This window comes from Botrytis sinoallii, assembly GCF_014898435.1.
Source record: "Botrytis sinoallii strain Bc 23 chromosome Unknown BSIN_011, whole genome shotgun sequence".
Classification (NCBI taxonomy): Eukaryota; Fungi; Ascomycota; class Leotiomycetes; order Helotiales; family Sclerotiniaceae; genus Botrytis; species Botrytis sinoallii.
In genome coordinates this window covers 743,754-763,573 of record NW_024066038.1, presented here as the reverse complement: position 1 = coordinate 763,573, position 19,820 = coordinate 743,754, and the positions used below count along the sequence as shown (strand labels likewise).

Sequence of the window (19,820 nt, the reverse complement as noted above, 5' to 3'; positions counted from 1 at the left end):
ATCTGGGTAGGTAGGTAATGGACTCTGAAATACGATTAATGATTCATGATCTGTTGATATCACGATCTCATCGATTCGTTTTCTTGGGGTAGTCGTAGATCACATGTAGATACAGGTACCGGTATCGATGTGGGTGAGCAGTCAAGTGAGTAGGTATCGGTAGGCAGGTCGACTGGGAGGAGGTACACATCTGATGTTGTAGGATTCATCATCATTATTTGATTCTTCCCGATGAACAATGGGCGCTTAACGGTCGCTGGGTCGCTGGGTCGCTGGGTCTCTGGGTCTCTGTTCTCCAAATGATTGTAATGATACGAATCAAACCCTCTGGATTTATGTGATACAAGAGGAATCTCCCAGGTAGGCAGTTACTGGAGTCCTTGATACTTGATATCTCATTATATAGTCCCCACCCTCTCACCCTCCCTACTCGATATTATATTGTTTTGTACAGCGACAGCCACTCTTCCAACAATACCTACCTACCAGGTAATAACAAACACATACACATGAAAAAACGAACAAACCTCGTTACAATTTTAACAAATTAAACAAACTCAAATCCATTCTCTTGTGTACATTATTGCCCTCTCTGTACAGTGCAGTATCCTCCGTACTCCTCTGTTTGAAAGGTTGGAAGCTTGAATGATTGACTATTACGGAATGGGTTGTGACTATACACAAACTAACCCTACTTGATAAAGAGATCGATCATTCCATGCTCCACTTTGGTAGAATAGCAATACCGACCGATAGATCTCATCCCTCCCTCCCTCGCACCTTTTTACCTTTGTAACGGTACTAGTCCTTGGTCTCTCTTGGTCTCTCTTCTCTTCTTCTTCCTGTGCTCTTTTCTTCTCTTCTCGACTCGACTCCCTCTCCGACCTAGACACACCCCCTTCACGAAATCACAAACTCCAACCTGTATCTTCGCCCTCGTTCCATCTCTCTCACAAATGCTGCAACCGGGGCAATTAATTAAATGAATGCCTACTCCCGGCGAAAAGAGGTTCCAACATCATCTTCTTCTTGGGTACACTGTACATTTAAAGTCTCCACACCCATACACACACATTCTAAGCAACCTTACTAAGGGACTAGTATTTCAAGCATATCAAGCATTAAAATGACACTAAAAAATTATAACCCTGCACCATCGAATTTAGCGTAGTCATTTCCAGCCCAGCTTCGGTATCACTTCCTTCATCTGCCCTTGCCATTTCACTTACATTTTACTCCCGCCCACCACTTTGATCTCTTCCCCATCCATCCATCCATCCATCCCATCCCATCCCATCATACATACACACATACTCACATACATACACATACACATACACATACACATACACACGCACACGCACACATTTCATACATCCTGAACAACTCCTTCACAAATCGATACACGCGGGACAGCTCTCAACATATATGGACGGAGAGTGAGATATGCTCAGATAATTTTTATACTTCTTTTATTCGAGAGGAACATCCAAAACAGAGAGGGTTATTCAAATACATACATAATCGATTATCGCATCATCATTCATATACTACCTGCCTACCCTACTTGAAAGTATTTGATTCACTCTAAACGCTACTCACCTAGGTATCGAATGAATTGTCAGCTAGTCGATTTATTAATCAAATCAATTCATTGATTCACCGAATGTGCTGGCTTTCTCGAGCACCCCAACGCAGTCAACCTCGATCAAATTAATTCCTCCTACCTGGAACCTTTTTTACTTTACTCAACACTCACACGCACTCACATACACATCTACCATTTACAGCCTCATCCTTCGACATCCAAAGAACTTGTCATTCTTCTTTATCATTCCGCCCTTCCCCATTCGATACCTAATATTCGATTCTCGTACACTTCAGAGTGCGTCGCAAACGAAGGCACCATTTCCAATCAGGACTTTTCATGGAACACAAGGTCTAGCTCTATTCGAATGTAACTGTGGCAGCCTGCAGCCATTTTACGGCTCGCCGCCTATTGTCAGCAATCTATAGGACTTTTAACCTCCCCCGCCTGGTGCCAAAAGCAACAACAGGTTCAACCTCACAACCTTCTTCAACTAGTACCGTGTACTCTCCACCATACTTGGGGTAAACACGCGCTATATCGATTCCGCCCTTCGATCTTGGGTTGGCGGTCTGATTCAAATTCCAAGTCGGTCCTCCTCTAAGTAGGAGAGTGGCCTTGCCACACCGAATCCCAAGATGGCCTCAAATTTTCCACAAATGGGTGGTGCGGGCCAGATGATGCCACAGCAACAACAGCAACAGCAGCAACATCAACAACAGGTTCATATGCAAATGCATCCAAGTCGACAACCCCAGCAATTCAATCAGATAATTTTTCAGAAAATTCAACAACAAGGACAACCACCTTCAGGATGGCAACAAATAGTGTCGAGTCAAGAACGTATGGCAGTCATTTGCAATATGTAAGTTGTTTCCAGTTCTCGCAATCTTAGCCCCGGTGATTTATGTATCAAAATGATCTTCAAACAGGCTTTATATACAGTACGTAAATCTTGGACAATTGATACTAACTTCTATGCAGAATTGGTGCTTTACGACTGATTTCTCAAGGTCAAAACACACCTCAGCACTTGTTCAAGCTTCTCGATATTGCTCTTGGCTTCGAGAAAGAAGCTTTTCTTACCTCGCCCGATAAAGTATTAATTCATGTCAATGATTGAAGGCTCACAGCTAACGAGTTTAGGTTTCCTACAAAAATAAAATGGCCGAGAAGCAGCGTGACTTACAGCAGGCTCGAATGCAATCCCAGCAGACTATGCAACAGCAAGTCAACTCACAAGCCCAAGCCCAAGCCCAGGCCCAGGCCCAGGCCCAAGCCCAAGCCCAGCAGCAGCAGCAGATGATGATGAATCAAAATGGCATGCAAGGCCAAATGCCGAGAAACATTCCTCAGCAACCTCCCCAACAAGGCTTTCAACATCTTCAACACCAGATGCAAGCTTCGCCTCTACCCCCTCAGCAACCTCAACCCATGCAGAACGGCCTCCCAAACGATGCTCTTGCCCAGAATATGCCTCAGAATCCACAGTTGCAAGCAAATGGCATGCCAAATCAAATCCAGCACGGATCTGGCAGACCCATGAATGGCCAGCCACAATTACAACCGACACCGACGCCAAGCGAGGTGCAGGAAATGAATCGAGAAGCCATGAGAATGTGCAGCGAAGCACCAGAAAATGATAAGATTAACATCCGGACCACCTTGAGGGCAAAAATGACTCCACAGCAACTCCAATCGCAGGAACAGACTGGAGTAGACATCGCGTTTCTATGGTATCGCCAGCAACTTATGAATAGATGGCGTAATCGTCACTTGCCAATGGGGCAAGGACAGCATCCTACGCTTGCACAGCACCCACAAAATGGTCCTGCAACGGCTCCGGTCATGCAGCAACAGCGTTCCATGAACCCAAGCCCAATGAATGGTCAATCGCAACCCCCTACAACCATGGGCGGGGGCCCAGACTTTAATTCTTTCTTGGGCAACATGGAAAACTTAATCGGCCAACAGCAGCAAGCGGGGGTCTTGGCTCAGGAAGCAGGTCAAGTTGTCGTACCTGTCAGTGCGCCAAGGAATAACACTCCTCAACCTAATGTTACAATGCCAGGACAAGCGATGAACATGAACGAACAACGTTCAGCTTCGAATCCCATGGCGAGAACGCAGGCCCAACAAGTCCAAATGTTTAACGCTCAACAGTCACAGAGATTTCAGCAACAACAGCAGGCACAGCAGGCACAAGCTCGTGCTAATGCGGCTGCTAAGGCACAGATGGGACTACAAGGTCAACCTGGTGGAATGGGTCCGGGGAACATGCAATCACAACAGAGCCCTGCCATGAATACGCTCAACGCTCCTATGAGGACGCCATCTCAGCAGATGGGCCACCCTGAGGCCGGTGGAATGATGCATAATCCACAATTTGGCCAGTCACTTGATCCACGCTTCGCTAACCCAAGAATGTTTGGTAATTCCATGAATCAATTCAACCCCGCAATGTTGCGAGATATGGGCCCAGAACAACGCCAGCACTTCTCAAATTTGCCGCCTGACAAGATGAGCGAATTTGCGAAGAATTGGCAGGCTCGGCAGCAGCAGAATCCAATGCAACAGGCACCACAAATGGCTATTCAAGGAAATAATAATCCACTCCGTCAAGGACAACCTGGACCACAGTCTGCACAACTCTTGCAACAGCAACATGCTTTGAGTCAATTTATGATGACACACCCGGGACAGCGACCCCCAGCGTCATTATTGAACAATTTGACTGCGCAACAACAGCAACTGATCGTACAACAACAAATGGCTCAGAACGCAGCCATGCAGCCCCGGCCTGGAAATCTACCTGCAGATAATAACAGACTGGTGCAACAAATGGACAACATGGATATCCCTGCACAATTCCTCACTAATAATCAAATATTACCAGGAATCCCTCCAGAGGTCAAGAAGTGGGGTCAACTGAAACAATGGGTTAGCTCGACTCCCACGATGCCACAACAGGCACTCGAAACCGTGAAGAACGCACAAAAGATGCACCTAATGCAGCTTAGTCAAGCGAGACGAGCCGCACAACAACAGCAGCTCAACCAAATGCCCACGCAGGCTCCAGTCGCAGGTCAGAATGCAATGCCTATGGCACCTCAAAGAATGTCGGCTCCTGTTGCCCAAATGGGCCAGAATCCTACTCAAATGCCTATGGGAATGAATATGGGACCTGGAGCAATGCGACAGTTCACGCCCCAGGACATTGCGAACCTTCGTAATCACTCAAGTGGTAAACTTCTTGCCGCCACTGATGACCAACTCCGACATATCCTGATGCAAAATCATATGCAACGTCGTCAAATTGCAATGGCGCAGACAAATGGTCAACAGATTCCACAAAACACGATGCAGGGAATACCGAACTCGGCCCAAATGGCGAATACACAGCAGCCATCTGGACAAATGCCACAGCAGAAGCCAGCAACTTCGGCACCGGAACCTGCAGGTACACCCATTCCTGCACCTGTCAATCGCCCCCGGCCTCAACCAAATAACAAGCCAGCAGCCGCACAGAACTCGTCACCTGTTCAACCTTCCAAGAATAATCTGAAACGAGCTAGCAGCGATGATGTTGTAGAAGTGCCAAATCCCAATGGACAACAGGGCCCAGCGCCAGCACCACAGCAGAGAAATATTACCCGGCTCACACCAGAACAGATAGCGAAACTCGATCCAGAGCAAAAGAAAGCCTATGAGGTTACTCTACGTAGAATGTTTAACGCAAGGCAGCAGCCACCAAGCAACCCTGAGGTGGAAATGATTACCAGGAAATTCAAAGAATTTGCTGCCGAAGAAGAAAAGGCTTACAACGATAACCCACCCGGTGAGATTTTTATGGATGAGGAGTCGAAACAAAGCATGCGCAAGGCCTTGGAACCTATGCCTGCTCATCTTAACAACGTCTCGAAGGCCATGTTAAGGTGGTATCAACAAACTCGTGATGATTCTCGAGCTAAAACATTTTTCCGTGCTGTAAGTTTTGAACCCGGGCTGATCCACAAGTTAATGAACAACGCTAACCCCTTTCAGCGATGTCGCTTGACGAAGCAATTCAAAGACCCTGCTACAATGAGGGAGCTCAAAGATACTTTTTCGATGAGGCCCGCCGATGTGGAGCAAGCTAAAACGTTTCTTAATACAATGGTAATGGATATTGTCAATAAAAATCCAATGTTTAAGAAGAATGGTGGATCGTCAGATCCCCAAGGTGCATCGGCCAATCCATCTACTGTATCAACGACCCAAACTTCGGAGGCAGGTGTGCCCCTTAATGCTGCTAATTTACAGCAACAGCAGCAGCAGTTGCTCAAGATGAACCACCAAAGATCGAATAGCCGCGGTTCTCATCCCCCAGCAGCCCCTACGTCATCCCAGCCACCGTTTCCATTTGGTGCCTCGTCTCCTCATGGTCAGCCTACATACCCTGGGAAGCCTCCTGCTTTCACTCCGGAGAAACTCCACATTCCCGCACGTAAGAAGCAGAAGCCAAATGGAACACCAGGCCAAGGTCAAGGCACTCCCGGATCGACTTCCTCGCCCCAGATCACCAAAGTCCCCTCACCGGAGGTCAAACGTCAACAAATCCCAGAGCCAAAGATTCCGTCCAAGCCGACCTGGCCATGTAACGACGAGGTTTGCGAACGTCAAAACACCGGATTCGAAAGTCAAGAGGAGCTTGCTCGTCACACTCAAGTGGAGCACAGGCTGCCAATGCAAAACCCACAGAAGTTTGCTGAGGATCATCTCCGACCAGTTCTAGGTCTAGATTCTCAAAATCAATCAAACGCAGCAGTGGCGACTACGGATGTAGCCACATCATTCAGCCAAGGTCAGACACCGAAGGTTGAGACTGCCACTCCATCTGCTTCGGCTGCTACACCTATGAATCGTCAAAGTTCAACGAATTTGCAGGGTGGCATGATGCAAGGTAAAGTCAAGCAACAGTCTGGCTTGGTTACGGATACAGCCAAGTCCCAGAAAGGCATGAACAAGGATGAACCGAATGCACCAACTCAAGAAGTCAACTTAGATCCTTGGGCGAATGCTACGATTGATCCTAATGAGCTTGTCCGCGCTTTCCAGCCATTTGAAGGTGGCGCTAGCGGGGCAATCTCTGATGTGAATAACTACCGGTCCATCACACCAAATGATACTCCAGAATCGAGTAAAGACGGTGTATCAGAGCCCACTAGTGATATCTCTGAAGGGGTCAACTTGGACATTGCCTTGGACGGGTTTGATGAGTCATGGTTTCCGTTCGGACTCAGTGATACTGATGCTCTTGTGGAAAACCACACGAACACCTACGACGCAAATCTTGATGAAGACTTGACCATGTTTGATGGTGTGGAGTTTGCTAACGCTCCACAAACATGGGATGATATGGATGGCAAAGTAAATTTTAATGAACCATTTCAATTCAACATAGATGAGCATTATTCGATGGATATCTAGTTGGGTAGATGGGGTTGTATCATGGTTTTTGGAGGGCGTTTCTCTGGTGGGAAGGGTTTACAGGGTATTTTGGAAAATCAATGAGATGATATACCAATGAAAAGCACGGCGTCTTGGGATAAGACTACTAGGAGGGAAGGACAGGATATTCACCTAGTACTTTTGTTTTTAGCAGGGCGTTCAGTGGGGTGAAGAATTTTCCTTGACTGGAATAATTTTTTGGTTATTATTACATATCATGATTATAATGGGCCTTCTTGGACAAATATATATTACTCTTTCTTGGACTTTCTTCTCGTTTGAGATGGGTGGAGCAACGAAATGGGAAGCATGAGTTAGTTACATTTGTTTTTAATCCGATCTGGATTAGGTATAGCTATATGCTGTAAAATACTTTGATTGCAGTTGAAGCAAATAAAAGAAATGATTATCATATTTGAATGTTTATATATGTGTGTGTGCGTCTGTTTTATTTTTATTGATAGAATCTCAACTCTAAAATGCAGCATAGATCATCCCCAATCATGCTTTCTACTTTTCATTGAAGCATCAAGGTTCTTTCTGATTTAGTTCCCTGCAAGACCCTGATCTTCAAGGCACGACATGCATTTGCAACGGGTGGCCAGGTCCAGGTAGTTTTTTTTAAGGTTGACGGGCCGCAATCGCTTTAGGGGTGGAAGGGTGGAAGGTGGAAGGATTGGAAAGGATCTCAGCTTGATATGGTTGGTTACTGCGTGGCGCCCTCTAAAAGACCCTGTTATTGCCTGGCCTGTGAGATGTCATTTTAGATGGGTCAGTGTGTGTGAATCCCCCCGTCTACCCTGTTGAGAGGAGATGAAATTAGCACGTGATGAGCTGCTCATAGTGACTCCGTGGCTCAGGTGGTATCTGAGAGTTCGGCTAGCCCCTCATTTTCTTATCAAGGCGGTCTATTAGGAAGCGGCAGAATTACAATAAAAGTTGCCCAAGAATCGCGTCTCGAGAGATCCCGCATTATATCATGAGACGCGATTTGAAAGTCTGATGAGAAAGAATAATTGAATATTTACTTATAATTGTTCTTGGATCTCTGTTGGAATTAGATATCTGAAGTTGTACTTTATTTGTTATCAATTCTTCTCAAAAATTGAAAAGGAGATTTATCTGTAAGTTATTGGAGAGTGAGTCGCTGCCAAAAGTATGGCCGGGTGCTGGTGAATCGTGGATTATTAGACATATTCAGGAAGCTACAATCAACCACGAACGCGCTTTCCAAAATCCAAACTTCTACAGTTTATTGTTTAGTCGATTCTTTACTTTACTTTAAAGTTGTTCCCTTCACTTTTCACAATGACTTCACCAAAATCATCAACTACGCGTCGCGTCTTGGGGGATCTCAATATCAATATCAATACTTCAGTCACTGATAGCAATCATGCATCATACCTTTGGCGAGAAACGATTCCTGAATGGCTATGGCCAGATAACAAGATTCAGAAAGTATCGTCTAGTAACCACCCCGGAAAAGTTCCAAACGACCCCTCGCAAGTGGCGGGACCGTCGACAACGACTTTACAGCGGGAAAATTGGAAGGAGACGAACACGAGTACGGATTCCCGAGTTGCAAATATGGAAAAAGCAACGAATAAAGATAACGTTCATCAAGGCTTGGAGGCTACCACAATCCACGGCGTTGACGTTTCAATTGCTGAGCGGGCCTCCTTGGCTAACACAAAGAGACGCTTGTCATGTACTGTACAATCACAAGATGTTGTATCGAGTCGACCGGGAGCATCCGGTGCGAAGCGATGCAGAATTGCACCATCATCGGGAAACTCTTCGCTGCTTGAAGGGTCTGGCGCAGGTGTGAGTTCACTCCCGCAATCTACGTCGTTACAACCCACCTCGTCACCAGCCAGAGCAGGCCCCGAGGCGAAGGCGTGTGATGAGAGAGTTGGAATAACAGATGAGTCGAGTGATTTGGGGAATGGCCAAGAACAAAAGGTATGTACTTCTTACCCGTTTTGACAAATTTAGTTTACTGATATACATATATAGTCATCAAGGTCACCTCAGAAGCAGTCTTCCCCAAATCGCTCTTCCACATCTGTTTCTTCGTCATCATCTTTCCCTTCCATAGTAAACGCAAAAGACGCAGTTATCATCAGCAATAATTCCCAATCGACCGAAACTATCATATCCAACGAATCATCTTTCATACCCACTACTATATCCACGTCAAAGACCTTCCGAACCTCAAAATCAAAATCTCTATCACGAGAAGAAATTCGTCAAGTTTGTTTCCTTTACTTCTTGTGACCAATAAAAAAAGCTAACACAACCTCTAGAAATCCCAAGAGTTACGTCTCCGTCTTTCCCTCGCAAACTATAAAGTAAAAACAAACCAAATCGACCTTCCTCTTTCACGTCTACAAGTGCGTTCTACATCACCAAAACTTCCTTCTCTTGCTCGTCTTCGCAGATATTCTTATGGGAAGAGGATGGGACGAACACCACTTCCTGGTGCGCCTAGTACGAATACAGGAAGAGAAGCAGTTCCAGCTATTAATATACAAGCTCCTGCTTCTGCGAATAAGAATGCATGTGTTTTTGTCCGAGAGAAAAGAGGGGAGAGAGAGGATGGTGATGAGAATATCAATATTTCTTCTAGTCCTCCTTTATCCGGAAGAGAACCGGATTCATTATCGAGAAGAGATTCTGCTATTTCCTGCACTTCTTTTGGCTCCAATTCAAATCCGAATTCGAATTTTGGTTCGAGCTCAGGCTTGGGTCATGCACATCCTCTTGCTCCCATTCCCAATACCACTTCCAAATCCAACCCCAAATCCAAAGAAACAGACACAAAAATGATAATCAACTTCGAACAAGAAGTCGCAAGAAGAAAATACGAAATGATCGGTGGTCAGGAAAATACCCAGATAAGAACCCCGATTTTAGAAAGACAAAAAATAGGACTTGCAAATCCACCGATATTTTTTGCGCAGCCGGATGAGGAGAGGAGTGTGTGTGAAAGGGGGATAAGCCCGGAGTTATCAAGGAAAGCGGCGGATGGATTGGTGAGGTTGAAATTATTGAGATAGGAATGTTTGGGTTGTGTGGTTTTACTGGGCGAGCGAGCGAATGTGCTTGAATGGGTAGAGGTTTGAGTCTACATTTGTTTTTCTTTTCCTTTCTTTTCTTTTCTTTTGTATTGGTATGGGTTATGTCGGGTTAGGTTATGCATATGCAGATACAGATAAGCATAAGGATTACATGGGCATGAATGCATAGCATCAATAGCAATAGCGATAACTTCAATAAATAGCATTAGAGTAGGGTAGAGTAGAATATACTTATATCTGCATTTCCTTTTTTACAATTCGGTACAGGTGTAGTGTGGCGGTATGGTATGGTATGGTATGGTATGGTATAGTGCGGAAGGGATTGGTTTAGATTAGATGAAATTAAGTGTATAAACACGCAGCGAGGAATAGGTAATTTGAGTAGTGGTTCTTTCGGTTAAGGAAAGGGGTTGTTTGTTTTATGGTATCGTGTAGTGTGGTGATAGGTATAGCGTATAGCGTATCGTAGAGTTGGAATAAAATGGTATGGAATGGAATGGAGTGAGAAAGTTGGGGAATGTATGTTTTGTTGGAATAAAAGTATGAGAGTTTGTGAGTTTGTGATTGATTGATTGATTGATTGATTGATTGATTGATTGATTGATTGATTGATTGATTGATTGATTGATTGATTGATTGATTGATTGATTGATTGATTGATTGATTGATTGATTGATTGATTGATTGATTGATTGATTGATTGATTGATTGATTGATTGAGTAATCGATTATGTTGAAGTTTGTTTGTTGGGGTGAGGTGGGTATGGGGTTAGGTGGGTGTGGTTACTTGAGATTGAATACATGTATGTATGTAGGGACGTTTTTTGTATACACGACTTACTTCCCTTGGTGGGAAAAAGTACACATACATATACAATACTATACGAGCGACTGACTTAAGTAACAATAAAGGTAACTCATAAGCAAGCGAGAAGTAATAATCATGGTGATAATGTACGTATGATTATTATAATCATGTATAACGTAAAGCATGGTATTTATTCATTATTTGTATTCCACCATAGGAGAGGTAGAGAGGTATCTTTCCACTGCCTCTCTTTTATCCCGCAAGTCTATGTTCCGGTAGTAACGCAATACAGTATAGTATAGTACAATTCAGTACGATGCATTACAATGCAATGTATAGTCCAGCTATAACGACATCGTAGAGATGTATGCAGCGCTTGCTATCTCTGATCTTTTCTTTTTTTCCCGCTTGATCCCTCACTAGATAAGTAAGAAAATCATGTTATGGATTTCCATTACTACCCAATTACACTCCCAAAACTGATTTGACCTAGCGAAGAGGGCGAGTATTTGATGTATTTCGCTGTAGCCACCGGGTAGCTCTTTGCAATGTAAAACATCTCGAGATTTTCAGGTCTATATCTTCGACCTATCGCAAGTCCAATGACTGAGACGAGGCTAAGTTCGAAGTTCTAGACCTTCATCAGGTGGCATCTATCAATCAATCAAACTCCTCATCTCTGCCTGATCTCGTGACCACTCCTGTGAACCCCCGGGAGCCTGCTGTTCATCCCCACCAATCCAAAATCGTCCTCCTTCCAATAGCTGTCTTTGAAAGTCCCAATCCAGATCTATTTCTGCAACTACACCTGCGGTATCCCATCCATTGATTGAAGGTGCTACGGAGGTTGCTGCTGATCCCGATGCCGATGCTTCCAGATTGAAGTTGGGTGTATGTAATGCCGGATCGATCAAATCCATTCCCATGTCTAGAGCGCCTATATCCATCCCCGTACCGTCATTCATGAAATCTAGACTTGGTAGTTCTCCTCCATTATCTGTATAAGGGAAATGGTCCATCATACTCATATCGATATTTAGATTCAAATCATTCTGACCATCCATAAAACCGACATCCTGGTGGTGAATTCTCATATGTTCATGGAAATCATAATCTCTCATAAATTTATGAGGACATCCCTGAACTACACAATCAATTGTTCTTCTGGCATCATACCCTGCTAACTCCTCAATTTCGGTTTGCTCGGGTGCCCTTCTCGCAGAACGTCTAGTTTGTGAATCAGTCTTCCGTCTACCCCTCGCATTCAAAACACTGGGTAAGCCGAGATGATGTGTTCGAACATGATCTTCAAGATTAACTTTCGATACGAAATCTTTACCGCATGAATCGCTTCCATTCCAAGATGCGAGGTCGGGAGTTTGGGAAACATCAAATGTTCCGCAAATAAAACGCTGTCCATCATGTACAGTGCGCATATGAACTTGTAGGTTTGCTCTCTTGGTAAAGGTCTTCGGGCATCCCGGATATTCACAAGATATATTCTTACGTTCTTCAAGTGTAGTGCCCGAGTGTTGAGTATCTATATGTTTTTGAAGTAGTTGTTGACTGGAACATTTTCGATCACAGAACATACAATTTGCATGCTCTTTCTTGATGTGTGCTTGTAACTTGGCATTCGTTGTGAAAGCTAACGGTACGGGTGTACCATCTTCGTGGAATTTTCCTGGTACTGTACATTCTTCGCATAGAAACGTGGCTACTCCATGAGTTCTTTCCATATGCTTTTTGAGGCCACCTGAAGCATCGAATCCTGCTTTGCAGAGTTCATTCGTAATCGGATCGATGTATGTGCATGGGAATGGAGCCAAATCGAGATGGTCGGAACGAATATGGCGTTGGAGTGTTTGATGTTTTCGAAACGTCTGATTGCAGGGAGGATATGATGTACATCTGAACCTTTCATGGCCTTCGTGAGCATCCTTATGCCTTCTTAACCTCGTGGCCGTCAAGAAACTTTTACTGCACCCTTCCCAATCACATGTGTATTCTCGTTCGTGAGTATGAGATCCCTTGATGTGTTGCTTCAAATGTTTTTCCTCAATATATGCCTTATCACACCCTTCATATGAGCATATAAATGGTCTTTCATTTGCATGCGATCGTAGATGTGCTGCCAATCTTGCAGGTCGATTGAATGTTTTTGTACATCCTTCATACGTACATTTAATCGTCTTATACTCGGATGGGAATTTTTTTCCAGGTACAGGTGAAAATGGTGTATTCGGTGTGTCTGCTGCTTCAATAGTATCTTCCTCCTCCTCCGAGATCTGGTCTTGTTCCGGCTTGTATTCATTATCATTATCACCATCGAGTACATCTGCCGCTATGTGATCGTCAATCTCGAGTTCCCAAATTGAAGTCTAGACCAGGAACTATTTGCACTAACCTGGTAGAGAACTCGAGGCATCAATTCGTAACCTTTTCGTAGAAAGCTCTAGAGAATCATCTCCTGTTCTCTTTCTAGTATTTGTCGCCATTGCTGATTCCGGACGTTGTTGAATTGGCTTCAAAAATCCTCAATTCAAACTGCATCCATCACCTTATCCGAAATATTTCATAAAATTATTGTGGCTATCGCAAGGTTCGAAATCTTGGCACGCTAATGACCGAAAATGCGCTAAACCCAAACCTTAAATTATATGGAGCTCGAATAATCGAGGCGCAAAGAAATCAGCCGCGCCAAATTTATTTTTGAGATTCTTCATCCATCACCGACTAAATCTCCCTTCAACAAAGAAAACTCTCAACAATACCCTCATTAATTATCACATACCAAAATGTCTGACGACGAGGAGAACTATGATGGCGGGTGAGTTACTTTCTTCCTACATAGCACATACTCAGACTGTCCATTCGCAAAGCTGTTCTCCAAACCATAACTAACGCATCTCCCCCAGTTTCTCCCCAGCCTACGATGAAGCCGAAGAGCCCGAGTATGATCCCGAGGGAATGGAAGACATGAACAATGTTTCCACAGGCGAAGTAGATGATGTCGCCGTATCGACCCAGAATCCCGATCAGCTCCTCACTACCGGCGAGCGCGGCGTCGTCACATCGGGAGATGTGCATGCTGCCAATCGAGCCAAAAGCAACATTGCGCCCAAGGACAAGAAAATTCCAAAGGAGCAAAGAACTACCACACCCTACATGACCAAATACGAGCGTGCGCGTATCCTAGGCACTAGAGCCTTGCAAATTAGTATGAATGCGCCGATTTTGGTTGATCAGGAGGGTGAGACGGATCCATTGCAAATTGCGATTAAGGAGTTGAGGGACAAAAAGATTCCGCTGATCGTTAGACGTTATATGCCCGATGGATGGTAGGTTCATTTCGATGGCTTGAGGAATTTCACTGATTATCTTGATAGGTACGAAGATTGGACTTGCGAGGAATTGCTGCAGTGAGAGATGATGGTGGTGATCCACTTGCATTTGCGGTAATACTTGCGGGGAGACGCATGGAACGGGCGATTGGCGTATGAAAGGCGTTTGCTTATGTGTAATTGGAAATCATATACTTTGAGAAATACATGGATAAAATTGGCCTTGATGATGGTAAACATGCTTGGACGCATCGCCTGAGGTTACAATTTCATTTAAAACGCTTGCGCAGCTTCCAGTCACAGAATGAGCTCCAGTTTGACTCGAGTATTCGAAAACTATGCATTACCTTGATCGGACGGTGAGCGCATTTAGCTTTCTGGATTCCTACATGGGCCTCATTCCTGGACAATTGATTTCACGAATTTGGGTTTGGAGCAGTTTTCATTCAGAACAGTCCATTACGTTGAAACGCAATCTTCTGCCTACCCAGAACAAGAACATTTGTGCAAAGTCGACATTTCAATATCGGATTTTTTGGAACAGTGAAAGTGTTTGGGGGTCCTATCTGTCCATCTTGCAGACTTCGCGCAGACAAGATATATGCTACTTTCCTGCGGCTTGCAAGTTTAGGTATACATGTTTAGGCAATTTGTTGCATGAGAAGAATCGCTAAATATAGTTTTTAAAGCTTATAACTATTTACATGATCATTTTTGCTTCTATGAAATTCAGTATTTGACTCCTGTACTTTATGAGACTGAGAAAAAAACCGAAGACATACTATGCGAATAAATATTTAGCGGCATGTTCAATGTGATCTCTTCCAAATGTCGAGATAAAGAAGTATGAGTGATCGTATCCCTATCAGAAATTGTTAGTCTAATTGCCCACCTGCAAAACCACTCAAGATAATAGAGAATATAGTTATAAACCTACCTCTTGGTATCTAAGCGTCAAATTGCCGTCATTTCCTGACTTCTTGGCCGCAGCCTCGAAATTCTCTGGTAACAACTGTCCCTGTTTATAAAAGTTGTCTCCCGTTCCCTGTGTGATTTCCAATCATGTCAGCAATCCATGCCATCCTCCAATGCATGCCAGAGATATATTTGAATGAAAACTCACCACATCAATCAAAGCCGGAAACTCTCCTTTAAAGTCACTGATTAACTCCGTCGCATCATGCTTCTTCCATTCGTCCTTCTTCTCCTCTCCAAAATAGCCCTTAAAAGCCTTTTCTCCCCATGGGCATTTAACCGGATTGGAGATTGGCGCAAAAGCGCTCACACTCTTGTACATTCCCGGGTTCTTCAAGAAGAGAGTAAGAGCACCGTGACCACCCATCGAATGACCCATAATGCTTTTCCTCTCAGAATCGAGTTCGGGGAAGGAGGAGAAGAGAGAAGAGGGGAGCTCGGAGGTGATGTAGCTATACATTTTGTAGTTTGTGGAGTAGGGAGGATTAGTGGCGTCGATGTAAAAGCCAGCTCCGGTGCCGAAATCCCAGGAATCATTTTCGCCGGCTATGTTGAGACCTCCTGTTGTTGAATGGATGAATTAGCTTAGGGGTTTCGATTAGTAGATAGTGTGCTATCCGCTTTCTCGTCATTCTATACTCATTCCCTCCCTCAACCACAACCGCAAAAAGAAGGAACCATATCCTCTTCTCCGAACTCTTCAAGAAACTTACTCGGACTAGTATCTGGATAAACCACCGCAATTCCCTTCTCACTCGCCGCACTCTGGAAGAATCCCTTCTCAGCTCCATTGTCTCCCGTACAAGTAAGACCCGCTAGGTAGAAAATCACTGGCACTTTTTTCTCCGCGGAAGCTTTAGGTGGTAGATAGAGATTCAATGCCATCTCGCAGCCCACTGTGCTAGCATCGTGTGTAAGTTTTAGCAATTTGCCGCCGAAGGAGGCAATGGTTGCTGTAGTTTTGAATGACATCTTTAACTGTAGAGACTTTAATTGGATATTTGGAGAATAATTCAATGTGTTAGATTATGATAGTCAGAGAAGATGGAAGGAAGTGTGAGAGATGGAGGAAATGTTGTTTGTTTATGGTCCGTACAATGATGTGGGCATGACGTTTGAAGCTATTCGACCCCTCCTTCGAAGCTTGATGTTACCCCACATTATTCGGACGTTACTCGGAATTCTGGGTCTAGCTTTCCATTGTTGATTTTTGATTCTGTAATAGGAAAATAATTCCTGTAGGTTCTTCGCAAGTCGAGGCATATAAATTACATTGGCTCACCGGGAGGATCAAAGTTAGCCGGGGACATTCGCCAAGTTCAATGTCCAGACGAAATATACGGATCATAAAATGATGGTGGCATTGTCATAAATGCCGTTCCATTCGACCGCAAAACTGTTCTGTCTCCCTGGGGTATCTATCTCTTGAACTTCCTTTCGTTCTTTCATGGCTCTGTAATTCTCAGTCCAGTAATGAATCAATGCAGTCCCTAAACAATTGCACCCTAGCACCTCCCATCTAATATTGCGATGATCATGATCTCGTAAAATCATAAAAAGAAGCCAACACCAACATGCGATCAAATCCTTCTCTTGCTATATCAACTGACTCGTCTTCCCAAAACCATTGCGTCACCATCAGCCGAGATGTCTCTCTCAACACCCCCCAACTTAGCCCTTATCTCTGCTTCTGCTTCTCTCCTAATGCGAATAAAAGCTAATTTCTCGAATCGACTCAAGGCTTTCCACCAATGTCGCCCAGCTTCATGATCGCTGACCCTTTCCAACAAATCAACAACTCTCATCCGAACATCTCGATCTTTGTGAAAAAGACCAAGGGCAATATAGAAGAGTCCTGCATGTGATTCGGGTGCCACGGCTAGAAGCTGACATATTTCATCATATGAATGTGTGTATTTCTCCATGGCGACGTATATATCACGGCTTGCACTAGGAGTAAGCTTTGTCATTCGCAGACGATCGTGTAAATGATGGAGGTCGAGGGCTTTGAGAGGTCGAAAGTTGTACAGTTGTACGAGGTCCTGAGTATTGTAAGTCCTTAATATCATGAAAGTTCAAGCACAAGACATACCTGCTTGAAGCTGTAGTAACTTCGAGTGGATCTCCAGCCCTCAATTCGATTTACGTTACTAGCGAGCTCACGGAATTTCGCATGATCATCAGGCCAAACGTATCCGTGGCCGCTGACGTTTTCATTACCGGGCTCTGCCTTTTCTACCCCAATATACAAAGCACTTGCACCGTAAACACTCTCTTCAAATTGGGCCGAGATTCTGGTAAATTTGACAACCCAATCTCGCCATTTGGCTCGAATGACACCCTCACCATGTCTAGCTGCAATACTGCGGATCACATCATTCATGAATGCAGCATCGCCTGTTGGATCACTGGCAGCCTGGCTAGTGGCCGTTGCAACATTTGTAGCACTAGCATAAGCCGGATTTTGTTGCTGGAAATTTGCAAGTCCTTCTGTAAGTGGTGCTTGTTCGATTCGACTACTGATTTTCATTCGACCAGATGGTATATCACATAATACGTCCCACCATTCTGGATGATTCTCGAAAGTTGGATTTGTTACGCCTGCAATGAATCCTGGTACCTTTAAAAGGTCGTCGATTTTACTAAGATCGGTATATGGAAAAGCATGGCGTGTAAATCCACGCAAAATTCCCCCGGATGCTAAAGCGCAAGCTGCAAGTACAGCTTCAGCAACTTCACCTGATGGACGATTGTGGCCGAGGAAGATGACACGTTTTTGAGTTAACATTGCATTGACTAGCACAATGATAGGATGAGTATGTACACCTCCCGTTGTAAGATGAGGATGTAGCGCGAACGGAATGGGTGATTTGACATGAGGATCGTTGTATGTTTGTATGAGTTTTACAAGAGAAAAATCCCCGACTGTCTCAGGAGATACTGCAACAGGAACCTTGATAGGTATCGGAATTCCATTATACATGACCTTGGTCTCAAATTCGTGTGTGTCCCGAGGTACCGAGTAATTCGAATGTATTAGTTGTTGAACATGTGCTTTTGTACCATTTCGCACCAAACCTGGTCTCCTTTCTGGACTTTCGGACATGGCTGCCATATCGTCCAGCGCTTCGCCTTTGTCCTCCGCCATACGCATTTGAATCATCTGTTCGAACTTCTCTACAAATAGATCTTTGTTGTCGCTAGCTTGTAGAAGATGACGTTCGAGTATGCTCAATTTAGGCATTAATGATAAATCCATTGTATTTACAGCCTCATATAACTCCGCCAGCGTAGATGGTTGAGGTGTTTTAAAATATTCTTCAAGAGCTAACAATAGAAGTGGCTGTCAAGAATTAGTAGGTTTCCAATTGGGCATTTTTGAATGACACACCTTATAAATGTGCAGAAATGGATGTCGAGTACATATTGCCATGGCTTTCACTACAGCCCCTCTTTTGGCCGTCTTGTCTTGCTTTGTGTTGACAAGATTCAAAACATATATTAAAGGCGGACCTTCGCCTCCTTCTGGTTCATCATCTTCTGATGAATCCTCCTCACTACCATCTACCCTTTCTAAAGGGTCAACATTCCCACTCTCAAAAAGAGCTGCCCTAGCTTCTTTTTCTGCCTTTCGTAACCTTTTTCTTTCTGCCTTCTCCTCTGCCTCTTCTTCGTCCTGACTCGTATCTTTATGTAGGAAGAATATTGTCCAATCTTGGTTTCGAACGTGGGCTTGATCAGGTAACATCAATTCTGCTAACATATGCTCGTCGCCCGTTATAGCAACAGGGTATTGATGTTCCATAATCGGTCCCTTGTCAATATCAAATGATGCCACCAGTATATATTCGACATGATTCTCTGTATCTCCTCGAGGATATTGTGATTTCAGTTTTCTGACAGGATGTGCACTTGGATTATATTTATTTGGAGCGGACAATGATGAGTGTTGGGACGATACACCGCTGGTGGGAGTTTTAGAAGTGACGGTACTTGGATCAGAAGTTCGATCCGTGTCTATTGGTGGTGGATTCGGACTTCGCGAAGGACGACGTTGTGACATGACTGAAGGAGAACGAGAGGATGGAAATGAAGATAAGGAAGTTCTCCTTTGAAAACTCCCATTCGAACTTGTTGTTCCACTTCCTATTGTACCCCGCGTGGTGGGACGAAGTGCTTGCATCGACATATTTGTAGGATTGGCCTTGCGACTTGGAGGCGCATATGGAAGTGCCGATGCCATACTGGAATCTCCTGTAGACCAAGAAAGCAATTATTAGCTAGGTTCACGCTAGTATCAGTAACAGTCCCACTTGTGAGACTTCAGACTTCCTAGCGGAAGATTGAGGCCTTCATTCAATCCGTGCGCAGGTTGACCATCGAAGAATTTTTGGATTTCAAGGGTATCGCCGTCTAGATTTTATGTATATTACCGTTGAAGAAGAAGGAGGAGGAGGAGAAGGGGAAAAAGAGGGCGAGAAAGAAGAGAAATCATGTATGTAAGAAAGGATCAAAGTCAAACCAGATACATGTAA

The 19,820-nt window shown here is 44.3% G+C and overlaps 6 protein-coding genes across 6 annotated transcripts; 3 read left to right on the top strand and 3 right to left on the bottom strand.

The window, feature by feature from the left end:
* The first annotated feature begins 1,304 nt into the window (after positions 1-1,304).
* On the top strand, positions 1,305-7,499 carry EAF02_006883 (uncharacterized protein). The gene is made up of 4 exons (XM_038902931.1): positions 1,305-2,453; positions 2,573-2,687; positions 2,735-5,575; positions 5,633-7,499. Exons 1-4 carry the CDS (start codon positions 2,227-2,229, stop codon positions 7,055-7,057), a joined length of 4,608 nt encoding a protein of 1,535 aa, XP_038757252.1. The 5' UTR covers positions 1,305-2,226; the 3' UTR covers positions 7,058-7,499.
* Positions 7,500-8,386: 887 nt separating this feature from the next.
* On the top strand, positions 8,387-10,137 carry EAF02_006882 (uncharacterized protein; the record flags this gene model as incomplete). The annotated part of the gene is made up of 3 exons (XM_038902930.1): positions 8,387-9,040; positions 9,095-9,331; positions 9,385-10,137. The coding sequence occupies 3 exons, from the start codon at positions 8,387-8,389 to the stop codon at positions 10,135-10,137; spliced, it is 1,644 nt and encodes a 547-aa protein (XP_038757251.1).
* Positions 10,138-11,622: 1,485 nt separating this feature from the next.
* On the bottom strand, positions 11,623-13,464 carry EAF02_006881 (uncharacterized protein; the record flags this gene model as incomplete). Its single annotated transcript, XM_038902929.1, has 2 exons — positions 11,623-13,310; positions 13,374-13,464. The coding sequence occupies 2 exons, from the start codon at positions 13,462-13,464 to the stop codon at positions 11,623-11,625; spliced, it is 1,779 nt and encodes a 592-aa protein (XP_038757250.1).
* Positions 13,465-13,764: 300 nt separating this feature from the next.
* On the top strand, positions 13,765-14,392 carry EAF02_006880 (uncharacterized protein; the record flags this gene model as incomplete). The annotated part of the gene is made up of 3 exons (XM_038902928.1): positions 13,765-13,796; positions 13,885-14,307; positions 14,356-14,392. The coding sequence occupies 3 exons, from the start codon at positions 13,765-13,767 to the stop codon at positions 14,390-14,392; spliced, it is 492 nt and encodes a 163-aa protein (XP_038757249.1).
* Positions 14,393-15,091: 699 nt separating this feature from the next.
* On the bottom strand, positions 15,092-16,257 carry EAF02_006879 (uncharacterized protein; the record flags this gene model as incomplete). The annotated part of the gene is made up of 4 exons (XM_038902927.1): positions 15,092-15,172; positions 15,248-15,355; positions 15,434-15,846; positions 15,999-16,257. The coding sequence occupies 4 exons, from the start codon at positions 16,255-16,257 to the stop codon at positions 15,092-15,094; spliced, it is 861 nt and encodes a 286-aa protein (XP_038757248.1).
* A 629-nt stretch (positions 16,258-16,886) lies between these two features.
* On the bottom strand, positions 16,887-19,528 carry EAF02_006878 (uncharacterized protein; the record flags this gene model as incomplete). Its single annotated transcript, XM_038902926.1, has 3 exons — positions 16,887-17,327; positions 17,378-18,628; positions 18,677-19,528. 3 exons carry the CDS (start codon positions 19,526-19,528, stop codon positions 16,887-16,889), a joined length of 2,544 nt encoding a protein of 847 aa, XP_038757247.1.
* Positions 19,529-19,820: the final 292 nt, after the last annotated feature.

Coding starts and splice junctions, on each gene's coding strand:
- EAF02_006883 (XM_038902931.1), top strand. CDS start 2,227: ATGGCCTCAAATTTTCCACAAATGGGTGGTGCGGGCCAGATGATGCCA. Junction 2,688..2,734: donor TTCTTACCTCGCCCGATAAA/GTATTAATTCAT, acceptor TAACGAGTTTAG/GTTTCCTACAAAAATAAAAT. Junction 5,576..5,632: donor CTAAAACATTTTTCCGTGCT/GTAAGTTTTGAA, acceptor AACCCCTTTCAG/CGATGTCGCTTGACGAAGCA.